The 27548-nt window shown below is 36.4% G+C and overlaps 2 protein-coding genes across 2 annotated transcripts; one reads left to right on the forward strand and one right to left on the reverse strand.

Moving 5' to 3' along the window:
* Positions 1-2256: 2256 nt before the first annotated feature.
* LOC147406586 (uncharacterized protein C57A10.07) lies at positions 2257-7914 on the reverse strand. The gene is made up of 3 exons (XM_086434690.1): positions 6892-7914; positions 3547-3671; positions 2257-2689 (listed from the first exon to the last, which is right to left on the reverse strand). The coding sequence occupies exons 1-3, from the start codon at positions 7490-7492 to the stop codon at positions 2360-2362; spliced, it is 1056 nt and encodes a 351-aa protein (XP_086290816.1). The 5' UTR covers positions 7493-7914; the 3' UTR covers positions 2257-2359.
* Positions 7915-9694: 1780 nt separating this feature from the next.
* Positions 9695-26869, forward strand: LOC147406587 (O-fucosyltransferase family protein). Its single transcript, XM_086434689.1, has 11 exons — positions 9695-9960; positions 14655-14733; positions 15036-15103; positions 22861-22949; positions 23046-23223; positions 23751-23879; positions 24051-24187; positions 24720-24933; positions 25050-25228; positions 25956-26051; positions 26202-26869. The coding sequence occupies exons 1-11, from the start codon at positions 9757-9759 to the stop codon at positions 26338-26340; spliced, it is 1512 nt and encodes a 503-aa protein (XP_086290815.1). The 5' UTR covers positions 9695-9756; the 3' UTR covers positions 26341-26869.
* Positions 26870-27548: the final 679 nt, after the last annotated feature.

Below are 27548 nucleotides of genomic sequence, written 5' to 3' on the forward strand. Positions count from 1 at the left end.
TTTGAAAATCATCCACTTGAATTTGAAATTAATGTTTTAGTTAGACTACAATGATTATGGATGAGTAAAATCATAATTATAAAATATATTTTACTCTCATTTAAGTTTTACAATTTCCATATATATATATATATATATAGGGTCAGTCTATTTGCACCTACCATTTGACGTAAGTGCACCACTTCAATTAAAAAATTAAATACCAAATGTGTCTCCCGATTTCTAATAATTGCACTAACCACATTTTAAAAGAAACCTTAACCTTCTTGTGTGTGCCTCGCAAGCCACTCGCATTTTGATTTTTCTTGAACAAGTCCTCATCTTACAACTTCTAAGATTAAGATTTTTGAAGATTAGGAAGGTTTTTACCATTTGATTTGTTTTTATATTTTAAAAATTGATTTTTTTTTCTTTTTTACATTAACATGCACTTGTTGACACAGCCCAAAAATCAATTAGTTTTTTTTTTATAACAATTTTATCTACGTCGATGGGCCAATCTTGAGTGGATAGTCCAATGTCAAAATGGCTAAAGTTATGTCAACATGGCTAAAGCTATGTCAACATTGGATTATCAACATAGACAAAAATCCCTTTTGCACTTGGTTGGGATGATTACGCATGATCTACCTCGAGATACATGAAATAAAATTACAAATGATTTTATATGGATTTTGATAAAAAGGGAGATACAAATCTTAGTAATATCCTTTGATTAACATTTAAGTACAAAAATAATGGTGACGTGTGTGTAGTTTTATTCTCTTTGGACTTCACGTTTGATCTACTGAGAAGATTGCTTTGATAGTGACTTTGGTGTATTTGATATTTTGCCTGATTTTTGTGTAGATTTTTTTTCTCTGAATTTCGCGCTCTTGATCGGTTGAGAATGATTTATTGACTTCCGAAGAAGAACTTTAGGATTGACCTTCTCTTTAATCAGATTCCGAGTCTCTTGTGAGAAATTTTATTTTGTCTCTGGAATAGAGTTTGAAAGCTTATTCTTTTTTAGAGAGAGAACTTTTGTCTTCTGAGAAAAAATGATTATAATCCCTCTTCAAATGAGGTAGGGTATAATATTTATAAAATAATTTAACTTTCTAACTATCCCTGACTTAAAGAATTATGATCGATTCGCCTAAAAGCTAAATTCATCCAAATCTAATTTTAAAGATTTTATGAATTGTTAGTAGATCAAACTCATTTACTTGGGTATAGGGCCCAATACTTAATATGTGGATCATTTGACTTTGTTTAGATCATAGGCTTAATCTATGAGATCCTAAACTCAAATCAAATGAGACCTATCTCAATCAATGGGCACTAATTTAGATGTGTACGCCCAAGTTTAATTTTAAGGATTTTCTGATAATTTAAAGAGTTGCAAGATCTCTTCAAAGTTTTGATGCGTACAACTCCCCCAAAAACACAAGAGGGAGAGGACTTATGTGGAGAATTTGGAAAAGTAATAAAAATGGTAATTATTAAAATTGAAGCTCAATAAGTCCCTAACGAAAAATTAGTGAATAAATGAAAAATCCATTTTGTTTTTTTTTCTTTGACAATCCGGATTTTTGGCTGAATGATGCTAAAATCTCTTTTCAAGAGCGTAGATCTTCTAATTTTCTCCAGCTGGAAAGATGTATCATACTTGTTAATAATCAACTAATTATTATAATTTGTTAAATTACAGAAAATTAGAAGATCAATCCGTCCTCTTAAAAAGAGAACTTATCCAACTAAAATTTTGATTATCATCAAAGCCAAACCAAAAAACTTGGTCTCTGGTTCTTATTCTGTTTAAATGGGTCCCCCATATTCCCTATTTTTTTTCACTCATTCATCTCAAAATCCTTATCTATGTTACATTAATTTATACAGTTATTCCATAAAGCATGGTATATCTTACTACTGTTATAAAAAATTTCCTGTTAATTTGATTATAATTATTTCGATCACATAATATTTTAGAATCAATTCTCCAGCTAAAATTTTGATGCTAAACATTTTGCAATCATACTACTATAAATCCAACAAAACTCAATTCTATTAGACAAAATATCAAACATCAAATCTAATAACTAGTAAAATTATTTTAATTACTAAATTAGGCCCATAATGCATACATGACTGAAATCCAATGCCTTATCATCATCAAACTATGCATAGACCCTCAATTCCTCTAATTATCCTCCTTCACATAAACAACAACAACTAAGTTTCATTTTTGTTTCCTTATATTCAGAAAAGTGAAAATTTGTTTTTTTTTTTTTTTTTTTTTTTTGGGGGAGGGTTTCACATCTTTGTGAAAATTTTGAGGTCACAGGTTCCTCCGTACTTACAGACAACATATATGCGATCAAATATCCATTTGAGGCCAAGGAAGGGCACCTGGGTAAGGAGATACACCACAATATCTGAACAAGCCTTCCAATTCTGGGCACCCATTAGGGTAAGGGATTGATCGATGGAATGGATCACGTCCAAGTTTTTTACGGCGAAGAGAACCCAAACACCCATACGGGTCTTCTTGGAACTGAGCCCTAACCAAAGCTTCACCTTTCATTGCAGCTGCTTTTGAAGTAGATGAAGCTGGGGTCCCAGAGTATAAGAACCTTGCCTCAGGAAACCTGATGGCAGAGCGATGAAGATGAGCAAACCTTTCCTCCTTGAAGTCGTAACTTACAACCTGATTTCCAAACATATGAGAATTATAATTAGGAAACATGAAAAGGGTTATTGAAAATGACAGGTTCCAGTAGCTGGTTTCGTGAAAAAAAGTGCTAGCCTGTAGGGGTTTCGACTGTGGTTATAGCTCTTAGAGGAAAGTTTTTGTTGTCGTACTCTAGTTTATGTGGGGAGGAATTGGTCATGTTATGAGACACTATATATTTTGTTTGGGGAAGAAAAAAAATCTAGGTAAGGTATTCAAGAAGGACCCGCAAGTTAAAGGTTCTAAAAGAGAGAGAGAGAGTCCGGAAAGAATATGGATTGAGGTAATGAGAGCGGACACTAACACAGCTGCAATAACAGAAGACATAACTTTAAACATAATTAGTAGAGGAGCAGCACTCGTTCAACCAAAACCAAATTTTAGGGACATGGTTTTGATTATGACTTTATGAGGATGATTAATGGCTCTTAATCCTAGCCAATCTGACAAAATTTAGCACATTTAGTTCAAAGAAAGAAACTTAGACCACTTCTATAGCTATTTGATGACTGATAAGGATGTAGGTCAATTGGCTGACCCACTGCACTGCAACCATGAGGATGCATGGGCCAATCTACCCTACCATTTTACGTTTCTTTTCAAAAAAAAAAAAAAAAAAAACAAAAAATACAAAACAAAAACAAAAAACAACCAGATTGTGTGTGTGTGTGTGAGATTTCAAATCATTTTAAGTAGTTAAGTGGAGGTTTTCTATGATAAACCAAAGAATGCTTCCACTACCCTTCGCTGACTTGAAGGCTACTTTTCTAGATGGAAGCAGAAGGAAAAACCAAGTGAGAAAAGGGTTCAGTCAAAGAGAAGAGTTGACTCACAGTTATGTTATAAGGATACACGCCAGTAAGTTCCCGGAACCGACACACGCTGAAAAGAAGGTTCTCAAAGCTGTCCCTTGCATGCTCTTCTGTGAGTGCTCTCTCTCTCACATCCTCTTGTTTGCCTGTACAAGAAAATGGCTCATAAAAAATAGTCCAACTGAACCAAAATGCACAACCCTTATATGTAATGTGAAGATAATTTCTAAGGAAACAAAGGGAAGACAATAGAAACCTCCTTTATGTGGGCAGATATGTTAAGAAGTTACTGCAATCTTAAACCTAAAAATTTCAAAAGAGTCTTTTTTTTTTCAAAATATTTAAAGAACTATATAAGCTTTTGAAGCTTTATTTAAAACCATGTTGCATGGATGCAGGAACAAGTAACAGATTCTGACATACAAAACATAGGATTTGGCAGAACCCAAAAAATAATAATTTGAGGACTTGGCACTATATATTAGATAAATTAGAACAGAGTAACGCTATATATAATGCTTAGTGACAATAGAGTGTATAAAAATACTATTATGTCACAATGAAAATTGCAAGTGGAAAGGGTAGACCTCAATAATCTATGACAACTGTTAACCAATAGCTTGCAATAAGGAAAGAGAAAATTGGAAGCTTCCGGTACATGTCCGACATCAGTACTTCACCCTTTTAGAAGAGCCCATGCACCAAAGAGTTCCAGAGATTCAAATTTCTGGTGCCATGCCATACAAATCAAGTGTGTATGTATAACTTCAAATAGGAAATATAGACATGGGTGTGCGTGAGTGTGCACGTGCGCGTGCGGGAGGGGTGTGTGTGTGCGTGCAGTGTGTAAGAAATATAAGAAACTAGGTCAAGGAAACCAACCTAAAACAAAGCAAGCAAAATCAAAGATAAAGAAAAGGGAAAGAATAGCAAAGGAAAGAATACAACGCCCCCCCCCCCCCACACACACACACACACTTTCTACACTTACACCATTTCCCATCTAAACATGAAATCTTTGAAGAATAAAACCCAACTCCTTTTAGATTTTACATCAAAAGAAGAGGAAGCCTCAAATGTTGATATGGAGGGCATGCTTAGTCCCCTGAAAAGTGAAACCCAACAATTCCTCTCCTTCTAGAAGCCCCAACACACAATAGAAAAAAGGCAGAGACAGCCAACTCTCGAACAAAGATTAAACCAAATTAAGAAAGCACCAGAACATGTGAAAGTGGGACGTGAAAGTGGGACATGAAAATGGGACCAACCTTCATGAGACAAACTGCACTAGATGAGCAAGTGATTGAAAAACTGATTGCTAGCTTTAATAATGAACAAAAATTCATTGAGGTAATAATGCAATTGACCAAATGAAGAATGCTATCTTGGAAAGGGACTTTTAGACCCCGATAGCTACTGCTAGGAACTTGCTAGATGAAATATGAACTAGAGATGAGAAAAACCATATGCTTGTGAATACCCCACCTTGTCTACTGCCTACACCCCACAATCCTTATCATCGAGACAAGTGGAAAGGAGGGAGATCCAGTTAGTGAAACTACAAACAGAATCCACTTTCTAATCATAAAAAGCTCTTTTGAAACCAAAGTCAAACCACCTCTTCTTTGATCATATAGCACAAAGATTTTGAAACAACTATTTGAAAAATGATGTACCACAACATTGATTCTACCATAATTGAACCTTGCTCCAATTCCCAACTTTGAAAGCTATCTCATTGTGAAATCTTGGAAGAACTGTGAGGACACGTTTCCAAACTCAACACCCAAAGGAGGAATAAACTTTTCCACCCAAAATAATTTTCTCCATATTCAGTCTTAACAACTTTTCTCCACAAGCAATTGTGATCCAAGCCAAATCTCAACCACCATTTACCCAAGAGAGCTGAATTCATGATCCTTCAGGCTACGAAAAGCTAATCCCCCTTTTTTTTCCTTAAGGGCACAAATGAGTTTCCAAACTACAAGGTGGAATTTTCTCCTTTCCTTCATTATCATTCCACAAAAATTCACAGAACAATTTATCCAGAGCAATTTCACACTTCTAGGCACTATAAATAATAATAAGAGTAGCGGAATACTCATTCATTCCCCCCCCCCCCCCCCCCCTCCACCCCTCCAATTAGAAAGGTACCACTTTTCCTTTTGAAATCCTAACAACCTTCCCACCCTATCAATTATCGAGACCATATGGCTTTGCCAGTGTAAGAGCAACTCCAAGGGGAAATGCCATTTTGATATTCCATAATGGAGGCTGTGAGCATTATGGGTCACCATTTTGGATGTTTAAGGTGTTGCACTTCAACTGTGTCTTCCAAAATGGTGACCTGTAGATATTTTAATATGTTTTTTAATTCAATCCAAGATGAAAATCCTACCAACTGTAAAAAATTTGGAGCCAAAAAAATAAAATGGAATAGCTCTAAATGTCTTCCATTTTGGAGTTTGAAAACTTAAAATTCCAAAATGGAAGAGGCTTTTGAAGACTGTGTTGGAGACCCCTCTAGTGGATTATACACTCCAAAATGGCAGTTGAGGGAAATGGAAGGGGTTTTGGAAGATACGTTGGAGTTGCTCTAAGCCCCCAAAGATAATCTAATATAGGAAGATGGGAATGACCCCACTTGACAACCAAATGACCTTCCAAGAAAATCAAAGCTAGGGACCATCACAACACCAAAGACCTTACTCTTCTGAAGATTTATTGCCAACCCATACACAGCCTCAAAGCAATAGAGGAAACCACTAAGGAACCAGAAACATAGGTTGGACCACAAAAAATGAGATAAGTTTTTCCAGCTCAAGGGAGTACAAATTTTCCCCATTTAGCCAAGAAAAAGAAGGGGGGGGGGGGGTGGTTTACAAATTCTCAAGTGTACAAGTTAGAAAAAAAAACAAATAGAATTATCATTTGCTTTTTCCCTTGATATATGGAAACAATATACCCTCTGATGGCCATAAGACTCGATGATTTTCACAAAGATGTCGAATTCATCTAGCTCTTGGTACAAATTAAAGTAACGTTCATTGAATTTTTACAAAAAACCAAGTCTTTAGTTTGTCAGACTCAGAACATGATTTTACGCTTCGTAAGAACGCCCCATTCCCACAAAATGGCATCCTTTTACACTCATCTGCCATTGACATGCACAACATCCAATTCTACAACATTTTATTGTTTCACCAAAAAAAACTTTTATAAGAAAAGTAAGCAACAGCAAAGTCAACAACCAGCAAGAAACTACTTCAAATAATCAAAATGCATTATTTCTATCCAAAATGAGATAATTCACACAAATAAAACACAAACAATTGAAATTCAGAGGTCAAAACATGATTAACGCACCAAACCAGCCTTTTGATTCGGCGACGGCCCAGTAACTCTGTGCCTCACTTCTAGGACCAGCATCTTTCCTAGTCTCTCCACCACTAAACAAAAGCAATGCTGCCCCATCTTTAGCTGCAATTTCAACACCCTCCTTTATATGAGTCACAAAAGTAGCTGCTTGTCCCGGGTGTTTCTGATACGACTCCAAAAACCATGACCCCTCCTGATCAACTTTCCCACAACTATTACTCGTATAAACCGAATGCCCGGCAACCATTACAAGATTTCGAAGATTCGCAAATGGATACGAACTCGAACCCGGACTCAGATCAAATTTCCTTTGAGAACTAAGAATTTGAAACCGGGTTTCGTATAAAGAGAGAATGATTAGTATGGTTACTCCAAATGACAATGAGACAAAGAAAACTATAAGTGGGTGAAGCTTGGAAAAGTAGTGGAAGCGATTCGCAATGGATTTAAGCATTTTTATCGAATTTGAAACTGTAGGTTTCGGTTTCCGGGTTCTTCTGAAGCTTCCGGATTCCAAATCGAAATCCCCTCTTGGGTAAGCTTGGAAGGATTTGGGGCTTCCTTGCCCTAATAACGAATGGTTACTCATGATAGCATCGAAATCTCCCTAAAAACAACGGAAAACTTGAATTCAAAGATAACCCATTTTATATATAGGGAGGAAAATCAATGGGATTGGGATCAAGATCACGAATTTCTGTTTCAGAGATATTCATTTCTTCTGAAACAGAGAGAGACGAAGAAAATCAAGCGCACCCAGATGGAAATTCAGAGAGAAAATCAATGAAATTGAGCGATTTGTGTTTATTTAGGATCTGAGAGAGTGAGACACACTTGTATATGAACAGAATTGAAGAATCTTCTTACTCAGAAAGGCAATTGGAGGACAAAGCATATCAGAAGATGAAAATCGTAATTGGGAATGTTGAGGAGAGAAAAACTAACCTAGCTCTGATTGGACTTGGAATTTCTCTGCTGGTGCTGGAGCTTCCGTGTGCCATGGTTTTTAAACCTGGTTTTTCGGAAGTAAACGGAAGGAGATCGAGTTGACTAGGACGAGTCATTTCCGATGTGCGAGTCACAAAAAAATTCTAATGGACTCGAATTAGGGCTGCAACTGGGGCGGGTGGGTTGAACCGGGATGGAGATCAACCTGCACCCACCCCGAACTTAGCAAACACCAACCCGAGCCCGTTCCAACCCAGTCTCGGACTTGAAATGCTCAACTCAACCCAACCAAGTTAGATTGATAGGTTAATTTATTCCCAGTTAATACTAGATAGTTTAGCAATGATAAAGACTCATAATAATATAAGTGGTATGTAAAAGAACTTAAACTTTACCGTTATTTCTCCTAAAATCGTGTTTCAAAATTTACATATATAAAATTATAAGTAAATTAAAAAAAAAAAAAAAATGAAGAAAATGATTATTAACTAAAGTTATCATCTTAATTCATTTATAGTTAGTCGTAATTTCCAACATAACAAATATTTACATTATATGACATTGCTTATTTTATGAAAATAATCATACATTAGTTTTGATATATTGACTATTGAGAAAACAAATTCATACTAACTAAATGCAAAAGAAACTATGATTAAAAAAAATATATATATATTTTTAAATTATAGTCATATTAGGTTCAGGTAAATTGGGTTGCCTGAACCCAACACGGTTTGAGTCAAACATTTTTTTGTTGTTGTCCGAAGTTGAGACCGTATCTAAGTTAACTATGCCTAGACTTGACTCAAGGTCGAGTCCAACCCATCGAGTTCGGATTTGAGATAACTTGAGGTGGCCTAATAGGTCAAGTTTGGGCACAAAAAATTTGATCGAAACAAATTGGGTTGGATTTGTACGTAGACATTGGGTTGCACGATTTGTTCGAATTCAAACTTAATAATGTGATAATTAAAAATTGTTTTACATACCTTTGTTTATTTCTTATTCACATTTAAACTTTAGTCAGTCATCATCATCTTTTTCTTTACATTTGCTTATGATTTCATGTCGACCAACTTTGAAATATATTTTTAAAACAAATAATTGTGAATTTTATATTTCTTTACATGACACATCTTTATATAAAACATTATAATTACTAAATTATATGATATCAATGAAGAATGAACCTACCTAACTTGGTTGAGCATTTCATGCTTGAGGTTGGGTCAAACACAAGTATGGGTTGACTTATAATCTGTTCAAGTTGTAGTCATTCTAGTATTGCTTGCAGATCACATAGTATTGATTGCATGACATCACTTGGAAAACCCTCCTTACTCCCCTTTGATACTATTGCTTTTTAAGGAAAAATAAAGTGTCATGTTACCTTAACATCTACAACACTTTTTAAAATATTAATTCTGTTGACAAAACAAACAAGACACTTTAGGATCATTTTTCAAATTTACTCTCATTTTCAATTCAAGTGATAGATGAAGAAACACATCCCATTACATCGATTGAGAATGTTCGTAATGATTGAGAGCATCAAAGAAAAAAGAAAAAGAAAAAAAATACAATTGGTAGTAAATTTTTATTTATTTAAAAAAAAAAAGAGGTAATTTGGGATGCAAATGTGATTGGTGATAGCAAGTAGTTCCTCTCTAAATATATATTAGTAAATAATTAAAAACTTTAACCTATCTAAGCAATATAACTCGTACGAGTCAACTCGGAAATTTGGGAGACGAGACAAGATGGAATAACGAGTTTTAAAACCGTGTCAAGTCAACTGTTTCAAAACGCTGAATATGAATGTTACATATCTGAACTACTCACCCAAACCCAGACCCAGAGAGGCCTATTTTTGAGTTCAACCGTGATATCGAGAGATCTGATGAGATGGTAAACAGCAGGGGTGGCTCTTCATCCCACTCGAGAACCTCTGCAACAACTAAATTTCTACCCAAACCATCTCCTTTTTCCATCACTATGTACATATCCCTTCTCTTTGCTTTCTCCATTATCATTTTCTTCTTCTCCACAAGACAGATTCTTGAAGATGAACCCAAACCTTTCCTCTCTGAAAAGTCCCAACCTCAACAGGTATGTTTTTTTTTTTCATGATCTTTTAGACTATTTTTTGCTAGTAAAATTAGACAGATTGAATTTTTGGACATTTGATGAAGTGGGTTTTGTTTTTCATCATTTATTTGTTAATGGGTTTTCTTATTTGGTCTTAAAATTGCTGATTTTTTTTTCTTTAATTTGGAATTATCATTGTGGAACCTACTGCCCTGACGTATTAATGGGATCTGGATCATTGTCCTACAACGTCGTTGATGGGTATTAAAGTTGAGATTTTGTATCAACTTTTTGATATTTACGTTTATCTCTGAGAAACAATAAAATGTGGAACTTTGAGATTTAAATTTCTAACAAGGGATATTGCTCTAGAGATTTAATTTTACAATTGAAATAGTTCATTGGTGCTGTTAGATAGTACTATTAATAAAGTATCCAAAAAGCTCAAGATCATTCATTTAGGACATAAATCGAACAAGTGAAAGAATGAAGATTGAGATAAATGAAAGCTGATATGGACACACTTTCAGTAACAGAAGATGTGATTCTGCACCGAGTAGAATGGAGCAATAGGATTTTGTTTAGCCACCCCAAAATTATTGGGAATTTGGGATAAGGATTTGACGATTACGATGGCTATAATACAAACAAGGAACAAGCCCATAAAGGAAATCCTGTTTTTGGTTGAATTCTACTCTAGCAGTTGAGTCTTCTTTAGCAATTTTTTAAAATTTCCTTCAATTACTTGTTTCAGTCCATGTTTAGAAGGATTTCCTAACTGGGCCTAAGTTTTTATTTTGAAGTTCTATGTTGTTAGTTTCTAATTTGGTTTTCTAGTTTTTGAACTATAGTGTTTTTGTATAAATGAATAGATACAAAAACTAATAAGTTTCACTACAAACAGTTTCCCATCTGAACAAGAAATCCTCAAAAAAAACAACCCTCTAAACTTCCTAACCCATTTACACCAAAAAAAACCAAGCTAAGAACACTTTAAAATTTGATCTTGGGACGAACTTTCTTTCCCTTCAAAGATTCTTCCGTTCTTCTCTTTCCAAAGGCCCCAACAACAAATAGCATAGGAAACGATCTTCCACAGAATTTTTCACCTGCCAGAAAAACTTGATGGACTCCACCATGATAAAAGGGAAAGAACTAATTGAGGTTGGCACCTAACTGTTTTAAACAAGGAAAGGAAATGGGACCAAAGAATGGATGCAGACTCGCAATGAATGAGCAAGTGATCCACACATTCCCCCCCTCACCTTACACAAACAACAATAGTCAACAAGATTCAGGCCCCTCAATCGAAGAAACTCAACCGTAGGAAGTCTATCCAAGGTTGTCAACCACATGAAAAAAGATACTTTGGTAGAGATAAGAGAAGACCAAACCTTAAATTATAGTGTTGTTCGCTGATTTTAATGTATGCGAGGCTGAGAGAACTCACAATACCCAATGTTGAATCAACAAAATGTCACTGCTAAGGTGGTCAACACTGAAGGCTGCTAGCCACTAAGGGGGTTTTAACTTTAATCCTGCACCTTGAGACCCTCTCACAATCAACCCACCCTTATATGATCTTGGGCACATGTGTGGTATCTTCCACAAAAGCTCCAATTCTAAGTCAGACTCAAAGTATTATATTTGAACTATTGGAATCATAAAAGGAATATAGTTAAATTATCTCTCCCCTTTTACAAGGGTTTCATTATCCCTCTATCCAAGAAGTTTCCTTTCTATTGACAATGCGTTCATAATGGTCTCCTTGATTTCTGGCTATTGTGATCATCATCTCTTCGTGATACTTGCTGTTAGTTACATGCCAGTGCAAGGATCCCATTCATTGGCCTCCTTCCTTGTGCTATTCTCAAAGTAAGGGTTTTTTTTTTCCGATGTTCAGAGCTGCCTGAAGCTCAGGGTGGATGTCTCATGAAGTGCTTCAAGATTCATGCATGCTTCTGCCTATGGTTAATGCCCTTGACACACATCTTGAGGCGGCATATATGCGGTTGGGATGCAATCATGTTTTTTATTCATACAATTACCCCCTCTTAGGGTGTCAAATGGTATTTGGGACCATGAGATCTACATACGCACGCGTGTTGCTTTTATTTTTCTTTGCATTTTCCAAGGTGATGACTATCTCATCAGTACATTTGCATTTCATGATGTATTTTTATCTTGAACCATCACCATGATGAGAATTGTTTTGTAGTTTAGTAAACTTGTAAATTTGATGCCCTTCCTCTCTCTTGCTAGCTTAGCTGCTACCTCTTCTCCAAATTCAGATAAGGGTTCATAATGTCTAAGCTCCTCCCACAGACTCTCCAAAGAGCTAAAATACTCCTCCATAGTCGTATCTCCTTGCTTACACTCAGTAAGGGTCTGTGTAAGTTGATAAATGCGTGTGTCATGCTCAACAAGAGCAAATATAGCACCCAACCTGTTCCATAGCTTAGAGGCAGAGTCATAAAACATAAAAGTCCTAGAAATAGAGGGATCCATTGAGTTAAACAACCACCCAAGGAGAATAACATTATTTGCATCCCATTTCTCAGCATTTGAAGACTCTGTTTTTAGCCTCGAGGTTGAATCAATAATAAGCCCCATTTTCATATGACCTTGAACATACATAGTAATTGCACGAGCCCATTGCAAGTAATTAGGAGTGAGCTTAATGGTAGTAATGCTAGGTGGAAGATTATCGGAATTCATTGGCACATAGACTTCCGATTGATCCATGATGAAGGAAAAATACACAAATGACTCATGCGTCATAAAGAACTCTTAAATCATATCAACAACAATTCTTAAGATGAAAAAAAGATTAAAAAAATGATTTGAGACAGTTTTGACACCTAGGTCATAAGAAAAAACATCAAACAGTCCCCAAAATGTCCATAACTCCATCATCGCCTGTTGGAATGCAACAAAACAACTTCCATAAGAATCTCAAGCCAAAAATGATCATTCCTTTCAAATCTTACAGTAAACAACGCAACTAAGAGATCATGGTGGCCAAAAAACCGAAAATCTGGGTTTTCTCGTGAAACCTTTAGGGCAATGGAAATAGTGGAAGAAAGGGCCTAAAATTAAGATAAATCAAATCCTATTGAAAAATACCCATCATGCTGACGTCAGCAACTGCTGGAGCTACAACAACTACGACTCTCTCTTTTGCCGTCTCCGAAGCTCTGATACGAAGTGTGACTTAAGGGAAAAGAGAGATTGAGAGAGAGAATGAGAAAGATAGAGGAAGAGGAGGATGAAGAATGTTGTAAAAGACTTAGAGGGAAAACAACCTCTTTGCCATTATATAAATGAGACTAAGAAAGTTACAATAATACCCTTACAAATAATAGAAAGCATTAAATCCTATGTTAACAACATAACCTTCATGATTTCAATATGATTTAGGTTGTTTTCAATATGTTTGTTTTCTGTGTTATAGTTTTTCATTTCTGTTGTACTTGGGTTGGTCACTCTCGACCCACTCACTTTTTTCTCAATGAAATGTGTTCTTAATTATCAAAAAAAGAACGAGGGAAAATTCTTTGAAAGTTTTTTTTAATCATTTGGATGGGCTCTTTGGACAAATTTTTAACTACGGATCATTTGATCAACCACAAAAAGGTTAATTGTTTATTTCGATTCCATGTGTAAAGCTAGCTGTGAGCTTTCAACCATTGCCTACATTATACATTGGTTAGAGTAGTTTGGGGTTTGTTTTTTCTTTTAGCTCTTGATTTGGTAAGGTGATTCAGAGATGACACTATATGCTCTCTCACTTGGTAATCCTGTTGTCTCATATGAACCCTCTCAAATACCTCTTCAAGAAACCTGCCTTAGCGGGAAGGACTACATGTTGGCTTTTGCTATTATCTGAATTGGACATCATGCATGTCACGTAAAAGTCCATCAGAGGGCTGAATTGGCTGATCATCCTGTAGTAGAGAGAGTGATGCCCGCCTATGAGTTTCCTGATGATTGGACTTCATGGAGGTCTTTGAGGAATGTTTTCCGGTGTTCTCATGTTTAAGTGGTCAATGCTATCAAGAGATTGTAGAGGGAATTTTTTAAAATGATTTTTGTATTTAGGTGGGGCTCTTTATCATTAACTGGGGAAGGGTGGTGGGTGGGGTAGTTTATTTATTTTTAAATGTAATCTTCTTCACTCACATTGATGGTGTATTTTATTTTTTTGATTGCTAATAAATTATCTGTAACAAAAAAATTAAAAAATGAAGTAGGAAAACCTTGAAATCAGTATCCAACCTTCCAGTTTCATTTCCTTGATGAATAACTTTGGTGTATTAAATTTGATTAAATCCATTTGTCTTATGTTTTCATTCTCCCCCTTCACATGCCTAGAGATAGTCTTTCTCAACAATCTCCTGTCTGTTTTTGGGTTATCCGGTTACTTCTTGGCTAATCTGTCTCCCTAGATTGTAATTTCTACCCTAAACTAGAATGTGTTACTTATTCATAATTTATGGTATGACCTTATTTAAAAAAGGAAGTCATTCCTCGATGTAAAGAAACAACTGTTTTACACCTATGACCCATTGCCAATAACCAGCAACTCATCCCTCTCCCCCCATGTGTCTGCAATCTTCATCTGCTTAAATAAACCTCACCGACTCTCGAAGCTGATAATTGACTCAATGTTTGAACATATTCCTTATGAGATTGTTGTGTTTTCAATTTTGCAGATTCCAGGTGAACAACTGTGGGATGCTCCTTTCAGCCATGGTTTTCACTCATGTGTCAAGCCAACCCCTAGATATAAAGGTTATTATTATTAGTGTTATTGTTATTGTTTTGATAAGCAAGAAAGTGAAGGCAGGTATTGAACTTATAAACGTTTAGTTTTTGAATCTCATGTATTATATGCTTCTAGTCTATGTGGACCTGAATCATGTTTTACATTCAAAATTCAATGCTGCCTTTTTAGGAACCCTGCTGTTCCTTCCATCAAGTTGGATCATGCACTTTCTTCTGGATTAAATGTTTTAAGCTTCATATTTGGTCTTATGGAGTGGACTAAGTTTTTTTTTTAAAAACCCATACTAAGCTGGATTTTATATTAACAGCACCTCAAGAATGGGACCGCTACATAACTGTCAGAAGTAATGGAGGACTGAATCAAATGCGTACTGGTGTAAGTTAATTACCTATATATTTTCCACAATGCATTTTAAGTTACTATTTATTCTTATACGTGTTTCTTGGCACGCAATCATATCCTTCAGTTACCACCTTTTACACTGATCTACATGGAAATGAGTCTAGGATTATTCTTTCATGAAGATTATCTTTACAAAAAATCAGGTAGTTCTAAATTTTGAACCATATCGAAAGTGGATTAGAGGTTGAAACAATCTGGACCAAATTCAACCAAAAAATAATGTGAACCAAAAGTTGCTTGGATTTGATGTTTAAGAATAAGTTGATTTTCCTTGAGGATAATCATCCAAAAAAAAAAGATCAGCAACGTGGCTTCTACAAACTTGTATAAAGGTTCATCTATGGAATGTAATTATATATTATTGCGAATACCAAGTATTTCTGTAAGGGGCATGTCTGTCATTTCATGTTTTTCATATAATATAAAGGTTTAAAGGAGACTGAACCTAACCCAGGTTGACTCCTCGGTCAGATATGGGATACACAGGGATCAAACCTGCCATGAGCCTTGCAACTCTATCTCTTCTTCTTCTCTCTTCTCAAACCCTAACCTAGATCAGTTTACATGGTATCAGAGCCACTCTGGTGATTGGATTCTGGTTCTTCCTCATTTTTCTTCTTCCGCATTTTTTTAATCCCTTTTCTTGATCTGATTTATATCCATAATCACAGTTGTGGTTAAAATCCTCTATTTGGAGGATCTTTGTCATTGTGTTTGGAGAATATCCCATTAGCCGAAGTGCTACAGGGTGCCGGCGATTTCATTTGGAGAGTCTCTGGTTGTCTGCGATTTTAGAAGAGAAGGTAAATTTAGGCAATTTGAGGCATGGTTCGTGTTTCTTCTTTAAATTACCATCAACAATCCAAATGATTATACCATTCCCAATGGAATTTTCTTTTTGATAAGTATAAATTTCATTAAATATACAAAAGCTAGTACAATGACCAATCGAGATGACCAACCAACACAAAGAACTCAACTATCGCACATAGAGTCCCATCTACAAATGAACTCCTCAAAGAAAACCCCTTTAAATTTTGGGTAAAGCTTACACCAAAAAAATAACAAGTCCAAAACATTCAACACAATATCTCGAGTAGGAAGCAACCCCTTTGAATATCCTCCGGTTTCTTTCCAACCAAAGCCCCTAGGTAGTTGTGAAAGGAAGCAATCTCCAAAGGATTCTCTTTCTCCCTAAAAACAAAGAAGAATCCCAACCTTGAAACAAATATAACATCGACTTGGGATTGACTCAACAAACTTTGAAAAGCTCAAAGAAATAAGACCAAATGAGATGAGAGAACTCACAATGAATCAAAATATGGTCAATCGATTCTCCATTTGAGTTGCAAAGAAAACAAAAATTTTGGGTCACAAAACCTCGTTTAATAAGAAAATCAAGCGTAGGTAACTTGTCGAGAGATGCTACCCATGTAAAAAAAAATGCACTTTTGAGGGAGCTTTTAAATCCCAAATGAACTTGAAAGGGAAATGCCAAGTGGAATCAATAGGAATGGACATACCTAAGGCGAAAGAACTAATAGTGAAATTAAAACCTTTAGTACGAGTCCACTCCCTCCCATCATCTTTCATCTTCACCCAATTTGCATGATCAAGCTGAGTTGTTAAGTCTTGTAGATCATGCATTTTCCAATCATTGAAATCCCTTTTGAAGCCCAAGTCCCATGCAAGTTTGTTTCCCTCAAGGTTCAAGAAAGTAGCACAGGACATCCCTTTTTTAGTGAGAGATTGCAAAGACAAGGAAAACGAAGACGAAGAGTTTAGTCGTCGCACTACCAAACCTCCTATAATCTGAATCACCCTTACCTACTCTAAACTGCACCCACTTCTTGAAATCCGACCTAACTTTCATTATCCCTTTTCACACATTGCACCCATACAACAATTTGACCTCTTCACTTTTCCAGTCATTCCAACTTTCCAATAATCTTCCTCCAAAGGCTATTAGTTTCGACCCCGAACCTCCACAACCACTTTTTGTAACAAATCCCTGATTCCTAGACCCCCATTCTTCTTTGAGTCACACACCACTCTCCAATTTATTAAGTGAAATTTCTTGTCTCCATTCTTATCGTGCTGCAAAAAACCCTTGACCAATTTTTCCAATCTTTCTACCACACTTTTGGGATAGTATATAGAGATAGGTCATAGACTGGAATACTTGCCAACGTATTCTTTGATTAGAGTGAGTTTCCCTCCCTTAGAGATGTACTTGCTTTCCAAGAAATCAACCTCTTCTCCATATGCTCAACCACCGAATCCCAAATTGACTTACACCTATACTCTGCTCCTAGAGGCAAACCCAAATAAGAAGTTGGTAATTTGACAACCAAACATGGCTGCCCACCTAGACAACCCCCCCCCCCCCCTTCCAAAAAAAAAAAAACGTACTCTTTCTCAAGTTGATCCTTAACCCTGAAACCGCCTCAAAACAACAAAGGACACCCCTTAAATACCTCACCTAATCATCTGACGCATCCAGAAAGACCACAGTATCAACGGCGAATTGGAAAACTGACATGTTAGAATCTTCCGCACCAACCAAGAAACCCGATAATTCACCAAAATTGGACACCATTCTCAAAAAATGACCCAAAACTTTCACAACCAACACAAACAACAATGGGGATGAAGGATCTCCTTGCCTCAACCCTTGTGAACTCCTAAAAAAACTACCAGGACTTCATTCACAAGAATTGAAAAAGAAGTCAAGGTCACACATTTCATCACCATGCAATCCAAATATCTCCAAAACCCATTCGATGCATCAAATACTTCAAGAAAGCCCAATTTACACGATCATATGCTTTGTGCATGTCAATTTTACAGACTAAACTTGGCTTATCAAATCTTTTCTTGGAATTGATGGCGCTCATTTGCTACTAAGACACCATCAAGAATTTGGTGCCCCTTCACAAAAGTCCCTTGCTCTGGCCCAATCAAACCATTAGCCATAACCTTCAATCTATTTGCTAACTCCTTTGCTATTATCTTGTAAGTCGACCCTGTCACGCCCCAAAATCCCAACACGAATCCTTATGATTCATCGGTTAGAATCTCGAGGTGTGAGGTAATCAATCACACAATCTGACAGAACATTCATAAATAATAATACTTATGAAAAGAAAATATACGCAGCAGAATAAACATTTAACTAACATCTATACGAGAGTCTAGAGTAAGCAGAAGAAATCGACAAACACTGATATAAGTCAAGATCTTTAATCTCATAATTCATCAGGTTACAAAAATTTCTAAACTAACATGTTTTTTATCTACAACCAAAAACCGCTAGGATCCTCTACTAGTCCTCAAAGACATGGCGGCGGCAAGACATCAATCTGATCCTCCTCAAGGACCTCCTCAAAAGACTCCTCAAAGAACGGTTCTTCAAAAGTTGAATAATTTGAAAGGGGAAGGATAGGGTGAGTAACAGGGGAATGTTACTCAGCTGGATGAACGCCGTTCTAACAACGAGTCATACATGCACGAGTAATCAGTTGAACAATTAAATAATGTAAGTTTTTCATAATGTAACATACGATAAATGTCTAAGCATATTCAATAAACAGTTAAATAATTTCAACCTATCATTTCTATCATTTAAAGTAACCTATGCATCTTTCAAATAAAAACATCTATCAAACATCACAAAATAAGAAAAGATACATAATAAGAACACGGCGGTGTAATCGATAAGAGAGCAGAGGAACACGCCGATATAACCGCCTCGGCTATGGCAATACGATATTCCAAACTTAACCTCCGATGTGGAATCCCATCGTTATAATCTGATTTTGTGGCCGGTCTAGCATACCACGGTTGGATGACCATTTATCCGGCTCAGACTGGCCGTTGACCAAGAACCCAATACTGAGTTCAACTAACGGTGAGGTCGACCGTTTGACGACTACAGACTAATAGTGATCACTAACTTGCCCAGGAGACCCCTCGCGTCGAAGCCTATCAAGAGGCAATGCATGTGAACCCCGCCTAGCTCTACACTATACAGAGACCGCCTTTACACACAACGTTCCCCAGAAAATAAGTAGGAGAAATTCCCGGATTTCATAAGCTGTAATATGCTCTAAGGTATCCCATACTACCGAAGAGCATATGACATCTAGTGTTATCCTAGATTGACTTGCCGCTTCCGGATACACAGCAACGCGTCACTCTTTATGGGTTTTCTACAAACCTTTACTGGTAAACAAAATAATTTATTTTGTATATAATATATCATTTCTTTTAATCGAAAATACAAACAAAATCTGGTAGTGCCCTCCAGTGACAGTTATCTGTCATATCCATCCATCAACCATCTCATCCCTCTATCTATCTATCACGTTTTACGTGGCATGACCACTACGTAGAACTGGAGGCACTGTCCCATTAATCAGTCGAGAACATACGTTCTCTCTATCCATCCATCAATTAAATCGATCAATCTATCATCTAATTTCCTACATATCTATTAAAGTAATTTTACTTTTAAAGTAATTCGAAATGCATAAAGCATCAACCAATTCCATTCGATGGTTTTGGTTGAGTCGAGAGACTCGAAAACAAAGATAAAACCATAAGACATAAAAGCTGAAAATCTATGCAAATTTAACTAAGTGTTGAAAAATAATTTTTCAAAGTCGAAATTGAAAACGAACTATTTATTTATTTATTAAAGAACTTAAAGTAATACTTAATTGTTTTTAATGAAATAAATGTAGGAAATGGGTATACATACTATATGGAAGCAACACAAAACAAATTAGAACCAAACTCAACATTCGGATACTTTTCTGAATTGCTGATTTTTCGTCGAAACTCGACCAAAATCGATCCAAATATCATATTAACTATAAAATGATTATATTACATCAAATGAACTAAAACCAATCATAAATAAGCATGCAAACATGATTCAAATCGTTCAAATATGTATAAACTTAATGAAACGATCGATTTATCAACAATCACATGGATTTTCTATGAAATTATTGCATAACTAGAAGGTAGAAGGGAAGGCAACCTACATCAAGCTATTTTCAACGGTTGAATGGACTTTAAAATCGCCTCCGGCCAATCTCCAAAATTTTCTTCCGGGGAAAATCGGATTTCTTTGCGTCCACGCGTAACCCTCGGCGAGAGGAACAACTTTCCTTCTTGCGCCTAAGCTCGGATCGTTCTTGTTTAGTGTAGATCTGAGTTTCAAATATTGAAGGAAAAGGGTTGAGATTTGTTTGGAGAGGAGAATAAGAAAAATCTGATTTTTCTAATAGAATTTAGATATTTATATCACGTAAGTTGGGACATACTTGGCATTTTGGGAATTGTTTTTCCCGAATGCCGAATTGGACAAACTTATACTCTATTTTGGGTGATTTTTCGACACGAATCTAATAGTATGATCGGTTTCCTCAAATTACGTCTCTAAGGTGTCGTTTACCTATTGGAAAAATATCAAATGCGAAACTCGAGGATTTGATAACTTTTAAATCAATGCACGGATCTAAAATTCTTTCCTCGAGATACATTTTAGGATTTCAGGTCATTATAGACCCCACCAAACTTATAGGTCTGAGGTCTACCAAGTCCTCTGCTCCTGCCTTCTTAGGAATCAAGGCAATGAAAGAATTGTTGAGGCCATAATCCAAATTCTTTTTTTCTTGAAGGTCCTTAAATACCTTCATGAGATCATCCTTTATCATTTTCCAACATTTTAAGGAAAAAAAACATTGTAAGACCGTCAAGACTTGGGGCTTTATCCCTACTTAACGACTTTAAAGCTCCAAAAACCTCTTCCTCGAATCACCTTTCTAACCAATCTCTTTGGTCGGAAGAAATGGAACCCAACTCTAATAGCTCGGGTGTGGGTCAGAACTCTTGATCTTCCTCAAACAATTTTTTATAGAATTCCACGACCCCCTTTCTAATCCTCTCCTCACCCTCCACGAAAACCCCATCTATCTTTAGATTTCTAATGTGATTGTGACTCCTATGAAAATTCGCTACCTTATGGAAATTTTTTGTGTTGTTGTCTCCTTCCTTCAACCACTTTACTAGCGATTTTTGCTTCCAACTCATTTCTTCCATCAAAGCTACCTTTTGAAACGCTGCCCTTAATTTTGTTTTCCTAACTTCTCATTCCTCATAACCCCTAAACTCTCCTCTTTGTGATCTAGCCGCCCCAATATCCAGAATGGATTTCTTTTTAACCTCAACTCTCCCCAACACCTCCACATTCCATTCTTTTAACTTCTCTCTGAGCACGTTGAACTTACTTTTGAAGACAAATCCTGTACTCCCACTGAATGGAAACTGCTTCCACTACCCATCAACCAAATCACAAAAACCTTCGTGAACCAACCACATGTTCTTGAAGTGAAAAGGTCTTGGTCTAGACAAGGTGTAATTAGTCTGAATCACAATTGGGCAATGATCTGAGATTGGGTTGGGTAACGAAAATTGTGAAAGACTACTAAAATGTTCCCCCCAGTGGCTCGCCACCAAGAATCTACCCAACCTCGAGATGCAGCTTCTTGATTATTGGATCAAGTTCTTCCTTCCAAAGGTGGATCCTCCAAAGCATATTGATTGATAAAATGCCCAAAGTCCCGCATGCTCTTGGAAATATGATTGGTCCCTTTTTTTCCACACACAAGTCTAATAGTGTTGAAATCACCTCCTAATCCCCATGGCTTATCCCAGTACCCAGCCACATCTCTCAACTCATTCCAAAACCGTGGCCTCTCCAGCTCCTTGTTTGGGCCATAGACACCTGTAAAAACCTAGTTGAAGTCCTCATCTACTACTTTGCACAACACAGAGACCAAGAAAGCTCTGACTAGAGAGTCCTACTCCCAATGAAAATTACTAAACTGCCTTGAACAATAGTAGTTTTATATAAGAGGAAGTGGTCAAAGTGACTAACATTATGCACATGGTCATAAAATGTGCGTGCTCGTTGTGAAGGCATGGAGCGAGGCGCTTCAATGGCTTAAAGTGTGAACTTTAAACCTCAAGGTGCAGGGTGTAAGTCTCATGAGCATACCTTTCTAATTCTATACCCAACACAACAAATAAGTACAAGGATAAATAAAGAGAGCTGCTATTGCCACACCAACTTTTACTAATGCCATATCAATTCCTATGTAAATCACCAAAGAATTGCACACAGTTGGTGTGGCAATAGTAACTCTCTAAATAAAAGGAAATTGACAACAAATGAAAGAAAAAAAAAAGCTAAATTTGATCTACTGCATATTTGGAAAGAGATGTTGCTTATTTTATTTGATCTTGAAAAGTGTATTATTATTTATTGAAGTGTTAGAAGGGAAACAAAACAAAACAAAACAAAACAAAAAAACGAAGAACAAACAGAATGATTAAACAATTTAAGCTCCAAAAAACCTGCAACCACCAACATATGCATGTAAGATTACACCCTTGTAACACGATACTTAAAAATGGTGTGGAAGGTGTTAAGATCCACCTTACTTGAAGCCTTAGTGGATGAGATGTTTGCCTCATGAGCTTCTATTATTTTTCTTAATAAGGAACACAAGATTTGATGAAGTCTCTCCCTCGGGTGGGCTTCAAGGCCTAAGCCTCTTACATATTCTAAAACACCGCAATGGATTGGTTTTCCTACTCTTCTACCATTTTAGCTTCCTGGTTTTGCTAATTGACATAATCACCTTTTCTTGTTATAGATTTGTGATATGGTTGCTGTGGCACGCATAATGAATGCAACATTAGTTATTCCTCAACTGGATAAAAAATCATTTTGGCGAGACTCAAGGTTTGTTTCAGTTCTAGATTCAACATTTCAAAGAGCTCTCCATCCTATTAATGTCTGTTTCTACTTATACTTACCATTGTTGTGGGCCCTATATAGTACATTCTCAGACATATTTGATGAACTTCATTTCATCACGACCTTGCAAGAAGATGTGCATATAATCAAGGAGCTTCCCAAGGAATTGGAATCTATTCCTAGGGCACGGAAGCACTTCACGTCATGGGCTAGTATGGGCTACTACCAAGAGATGACACAATTGTGGAAGGAGTATCAGGTTAGTTAGTTTTTGTACTAAATGTGGTGCAGGGCAACTACTATATGTATTTATCTAATTTAGAAATGGAGATGCTATTGGCACCCCAACTTTTACTTATTACACCCCAATTTCTTAAATTATTTATCACACCCTAGTTAAAGATTAAAACACACCAGTCAAACTTTACAATGGTTTGGCTCAAATTATAATCTCAACACTACAAAACTTTATAATGTTCGTTCAAACAGTTCCAGTAGCTTGTTTACAATTATGATTAGTCTCATATAAAAACCTAAACCCAAAAGTTGAAATCTAGCAAAAAAAACGAGACACCCCAACTTTTATTTATTCTTGACATTTCACTTAATTTTTTTAATTTTAATTGGGTATAATAAGTAAAGTTGGGATGCCAATAGCAGCTCTCCTTAAAAACTAGGATGTTTATTTCATTTTTTATATTATGGTCAATGTTCTTTGGGTCTCGCACATAATAAGTTAAATTTCCTAATCAAAGATTGGTTCTGATTTAAGTCATTTTGTGGCAGGTGATACATGTTGCGAAATCTGATTCCCGGCTAGCAAACAATGACCTCCCTCTCGATATCCAGAGATTGCGATGCCGTGCTCTATATCATGCTCTCCGATTCTCCCCTCCTATTGAGAACCTGGGGAAGGTCTGATATTTTTTTGCGTTGATTTGTAATTCTTTCAAGAACTTTATATTTGATTAGGAAACCTCGTATAATGATCTGTCTATGCTTTGGGTGCAAATGCATTTAAGAGGTCTCTCCTATGGGGTATCCTGATAAATTAGGTTCTGAGCATGCATGACGGTGACACCACAGACGCTGGTGGAGCGGCTGAGATCACGAGGGGGGAGATATATCGCTCTTCATCTGCGATATGAGAAAGACATGCTGTCTTTTACTGGTTGTACTTATGGTCTGACTGACGCGGAAGCTGAAGAACTGAGGATAATGAGGTAGAACTTTGCCTCAAATGTGGCTCACATAGGTTGGCTTGTCCTCACAAATAAATCTTCTATGTGAAATATTGATACGAGTGTGTTACAGGGTTCACTGATATGGTAGCAAACCACAAACTGGTACAAACCAAACCAGTTCGAGGTTTGGTTCGTCAAAAACAGCGAATCTAACAAACTCCCTTGTTTTGGTGAATTTTAGAGATGCTCACATGGTTTGGTTAATATTAGAGAGAACCCTTATTTTGGAAATCCCAAGTTTTGGTCAATATAAAAGATACCTATTTGTTTTTATACCGATGATATGCTCCCTTGACCCGAGTCTTTATCTATGAGATTTACATAAATGAATTAAATATACGCTATGAACTACCTCTATGAACCGTTTATTCAAAAGTGCCAAACCGTGAGAATTTGAACTGAGCTAACCAATAGGACATGACCAAATGAACCTAACATCAGGTCTATGTGCATTTTCCAATCAGGTGAATTTCTCTCTTTAATTGCTCCCTATTTATCTGTTTGTTTCTAGGGAGAACACAAACCACTGGAAGATGAAGAAGATCAATTCAACGGAACAGAGGATCGGAGGTTTTTGTCCACTAACTCCTAAAGAGGTGGGGATCTTTCTTCGAGCTCTTGGTTATCCTACTTCCACTTTGATCTACATTGCTGCTGGGGAAATCTATGGTGGTAGCACTCACATTTCAGAACTCAGATCCCAATTTCCAAATCTGCTTTTTAAGGTCTGTCAATGATTGTCTATTTCATTTATTATGCATTGGAGAAATCAATTACCACCTTGACCACTATCTTGGTGCAATCATCAAGAAGTTACCTGATTGATTGATTGATGACACAGGAGACAGTGGCAACTCCGGAAGAATTGGAAGTATTTGGAAATCATGCATCAGCGGCACTGGATTATATTGTGTCTATTGAGAGCGATGTGTTTGTTCCATCACATTCAGGTAACATGGCAAGAGCCGTTGAGGGACACCGCAGATTCTTAGGCCACCGCAAGACCATCACTCCAAATAGGTATGTCCATTCCTTTTTTAGTGATGCCATAAATTCAATTGGGAAACAGAGAACTATTCCGAGAATGATTCCCTTTTTTTCTATAACTAAAGTTTGCCTGTGCCTATGGGGCGGGCGTCCTCCATGGAGGTTAAAGGGGGTAAAAGAGGAAAAATAATAAAGTTCGAGAGGTATTATTAAAAAGGGGGGAGAAGAGGAAAGACAATATAGTTGGAGGGGTAATATTGGAAAAGGGTAGAAGAAGAAAGAGAATTAAGTTAGGAGTATTTTTGGAAAGAAGAAGAGAAAAGGTAAAAAGATTAAACATGTCCTCAAGATACATTGTTTATGGGCTATAAATCTTGAGACAAAGAGTGGGACCCACCTTGTGTTTTATTACTATATAGATTTTTCTTAATTGATGAAAAGAAAAATAAATAAAATCCTCTATACATACAGGTGTCAACCCCTATGACAATTGGTGACATTTGCCTCTCGAAGCACATGTGCAGAAGTCATCTATTCATGGATGGTTTTTCCTCCCATGACTTGCACCTTAAATATCAAAACAAGAGCTTTCTCATTCCTAGAGGGATTAACACAATGCGGAAGTTATTATTATTATTATTTTTTGGATGACTTGTTTCTGTTGTAACTTGTAAGATTGTTATAAGAATTGAGGGTTTTATAATTACCTTCTGAAACCAAATAATTCCCTTTTTTAATCTTCCACTTCACTTATATGCAGGAAAGAACTTGTTGAAGTTTTTGATAGGATGGAAATAGGAGAGCTGAAAGAAGGCCCATTATTATCATCTATTGTCACAAAGATGCACAAAAACAGGTACCTCGACTGTCTATGTTTGTAAACATTACTATTGAAATAAATTGAACCTGTTAAATTGAGTTAGAGGACCGACGGAAAACTTAAGGGGTGATATTAATATTGAGTGAGTATTAGGTTCATATAACTGTGTACTAATTGAAATTATAGGCTCGGAGGTCCACGGAAAAGAGGAGGTTCCCTGCCAGGGATTAAAGGTCGAGGTCGGTTCAGAACTGAGGAATCCTTCTATGAAAATCCTTCGCCTGAGTGCATATGTAGTAGCAAAAAGCATGTTCAGTTGAATTAAAGGTGCATCACAGCGTTTCTACATAAATTTTGGAGTTAGTTGAAATAAAGGAATCTCTTGTATTTAGATTTGACATTCAAGAAACATATCGAGGACCAACTCTGCAGATGACGGGTTCAAAACTGAGGAGTCTTATATAAATCCATTCCTTGAGTGCATCTGTAGTAACAAAAAGGCATGTTCAGATACATAATGGTGCACATCCTGGCGTTTCTACTTGAATTTTGGAGTTTTTTGAAATAAAGGAATCCCTTTGTGTTTAGATTCCACATTCAGGACACTTTAGATGACAAGATGAAGCCTGACTCATCCTAGTTTGTTAATCAAACTTGGAAAATTAGGTGGATCATCAAAACATCGGATTGAGAAAACTCCTATTTTCTGTCACTAATGTAATATTTGGTTCACCTTGAGTTTGTGATCTTTTTTTCGTTGGTAATATTGTTGGGTACCTTTTTTTTTGGGTAAGGTGTAGTTTTGTGGTTGAATAGTACTACCATATGTAACGAAAAATTTAAATATAACTTCATGTAGTCATAAAGAAAAAATTGTTCATTGATCACTTCTCTCTGTGTTATATCGATCTCATCATTTGATAATCATAATTAGTTTTTGAAATGGATAACAATTTATTACCAGCCATAGGTGCTTCCAAAATTGTAGGAGCCAGTTTGCTAAATTAAATTGGTTAAAAGTCTGAATGTTTTTATCACGACCTGATACAAAATCCTCCTTCCCTTACTGACCTTCACATTAATAACTGACACCATTTCCTATCCTAACCCAAAAATAAAACTAGAAAAATGCTGAAATGACACGGCATTACTGCTATTCTTACAATTCTGACGTGGGATGTGTACATAACCATAGATGTGTTTCCTCGCGATACGAGTAAAATATCATTTACAGTTATGTATGCATCTCCACGTCAGAATTGTGAGAATCATAGTAAAACATGTCACCCCAGCACAACTCAAAAAAATAAAGTGTCCATTGGGCTGAGTGAATGGCATGATTATAGGAGCCCAAGGTGTTATAAACACCAACTAAACAATAGGAACTGTCACCTAATTGGATCTCAAGTCAAAAATAATGGTGGTTCCTATATTGTCACTATGTACATGGATAGACATGATATAAAACACAGTTCTTCCAAAAGAGAAGACGTGTAAGCTTGTCTGTGCAACTTTATTAACCATTAAGGAAAT

This window comes from Akebia trifoliata, chromosome 3 (genome assembly GCF_017979445.1).
Source record: "Akebia trifoliata isolate Shusen 1 chromosome 3, ASM1797944v1, whole genome shotgun sequence".
Lineage (NCBI taxonomy): Eukaryota > Viridiplantae > Streptophyta > Magnoliopsida > Ranunculales > Lardizabalaceae > Akebia > Akebia trifoliata.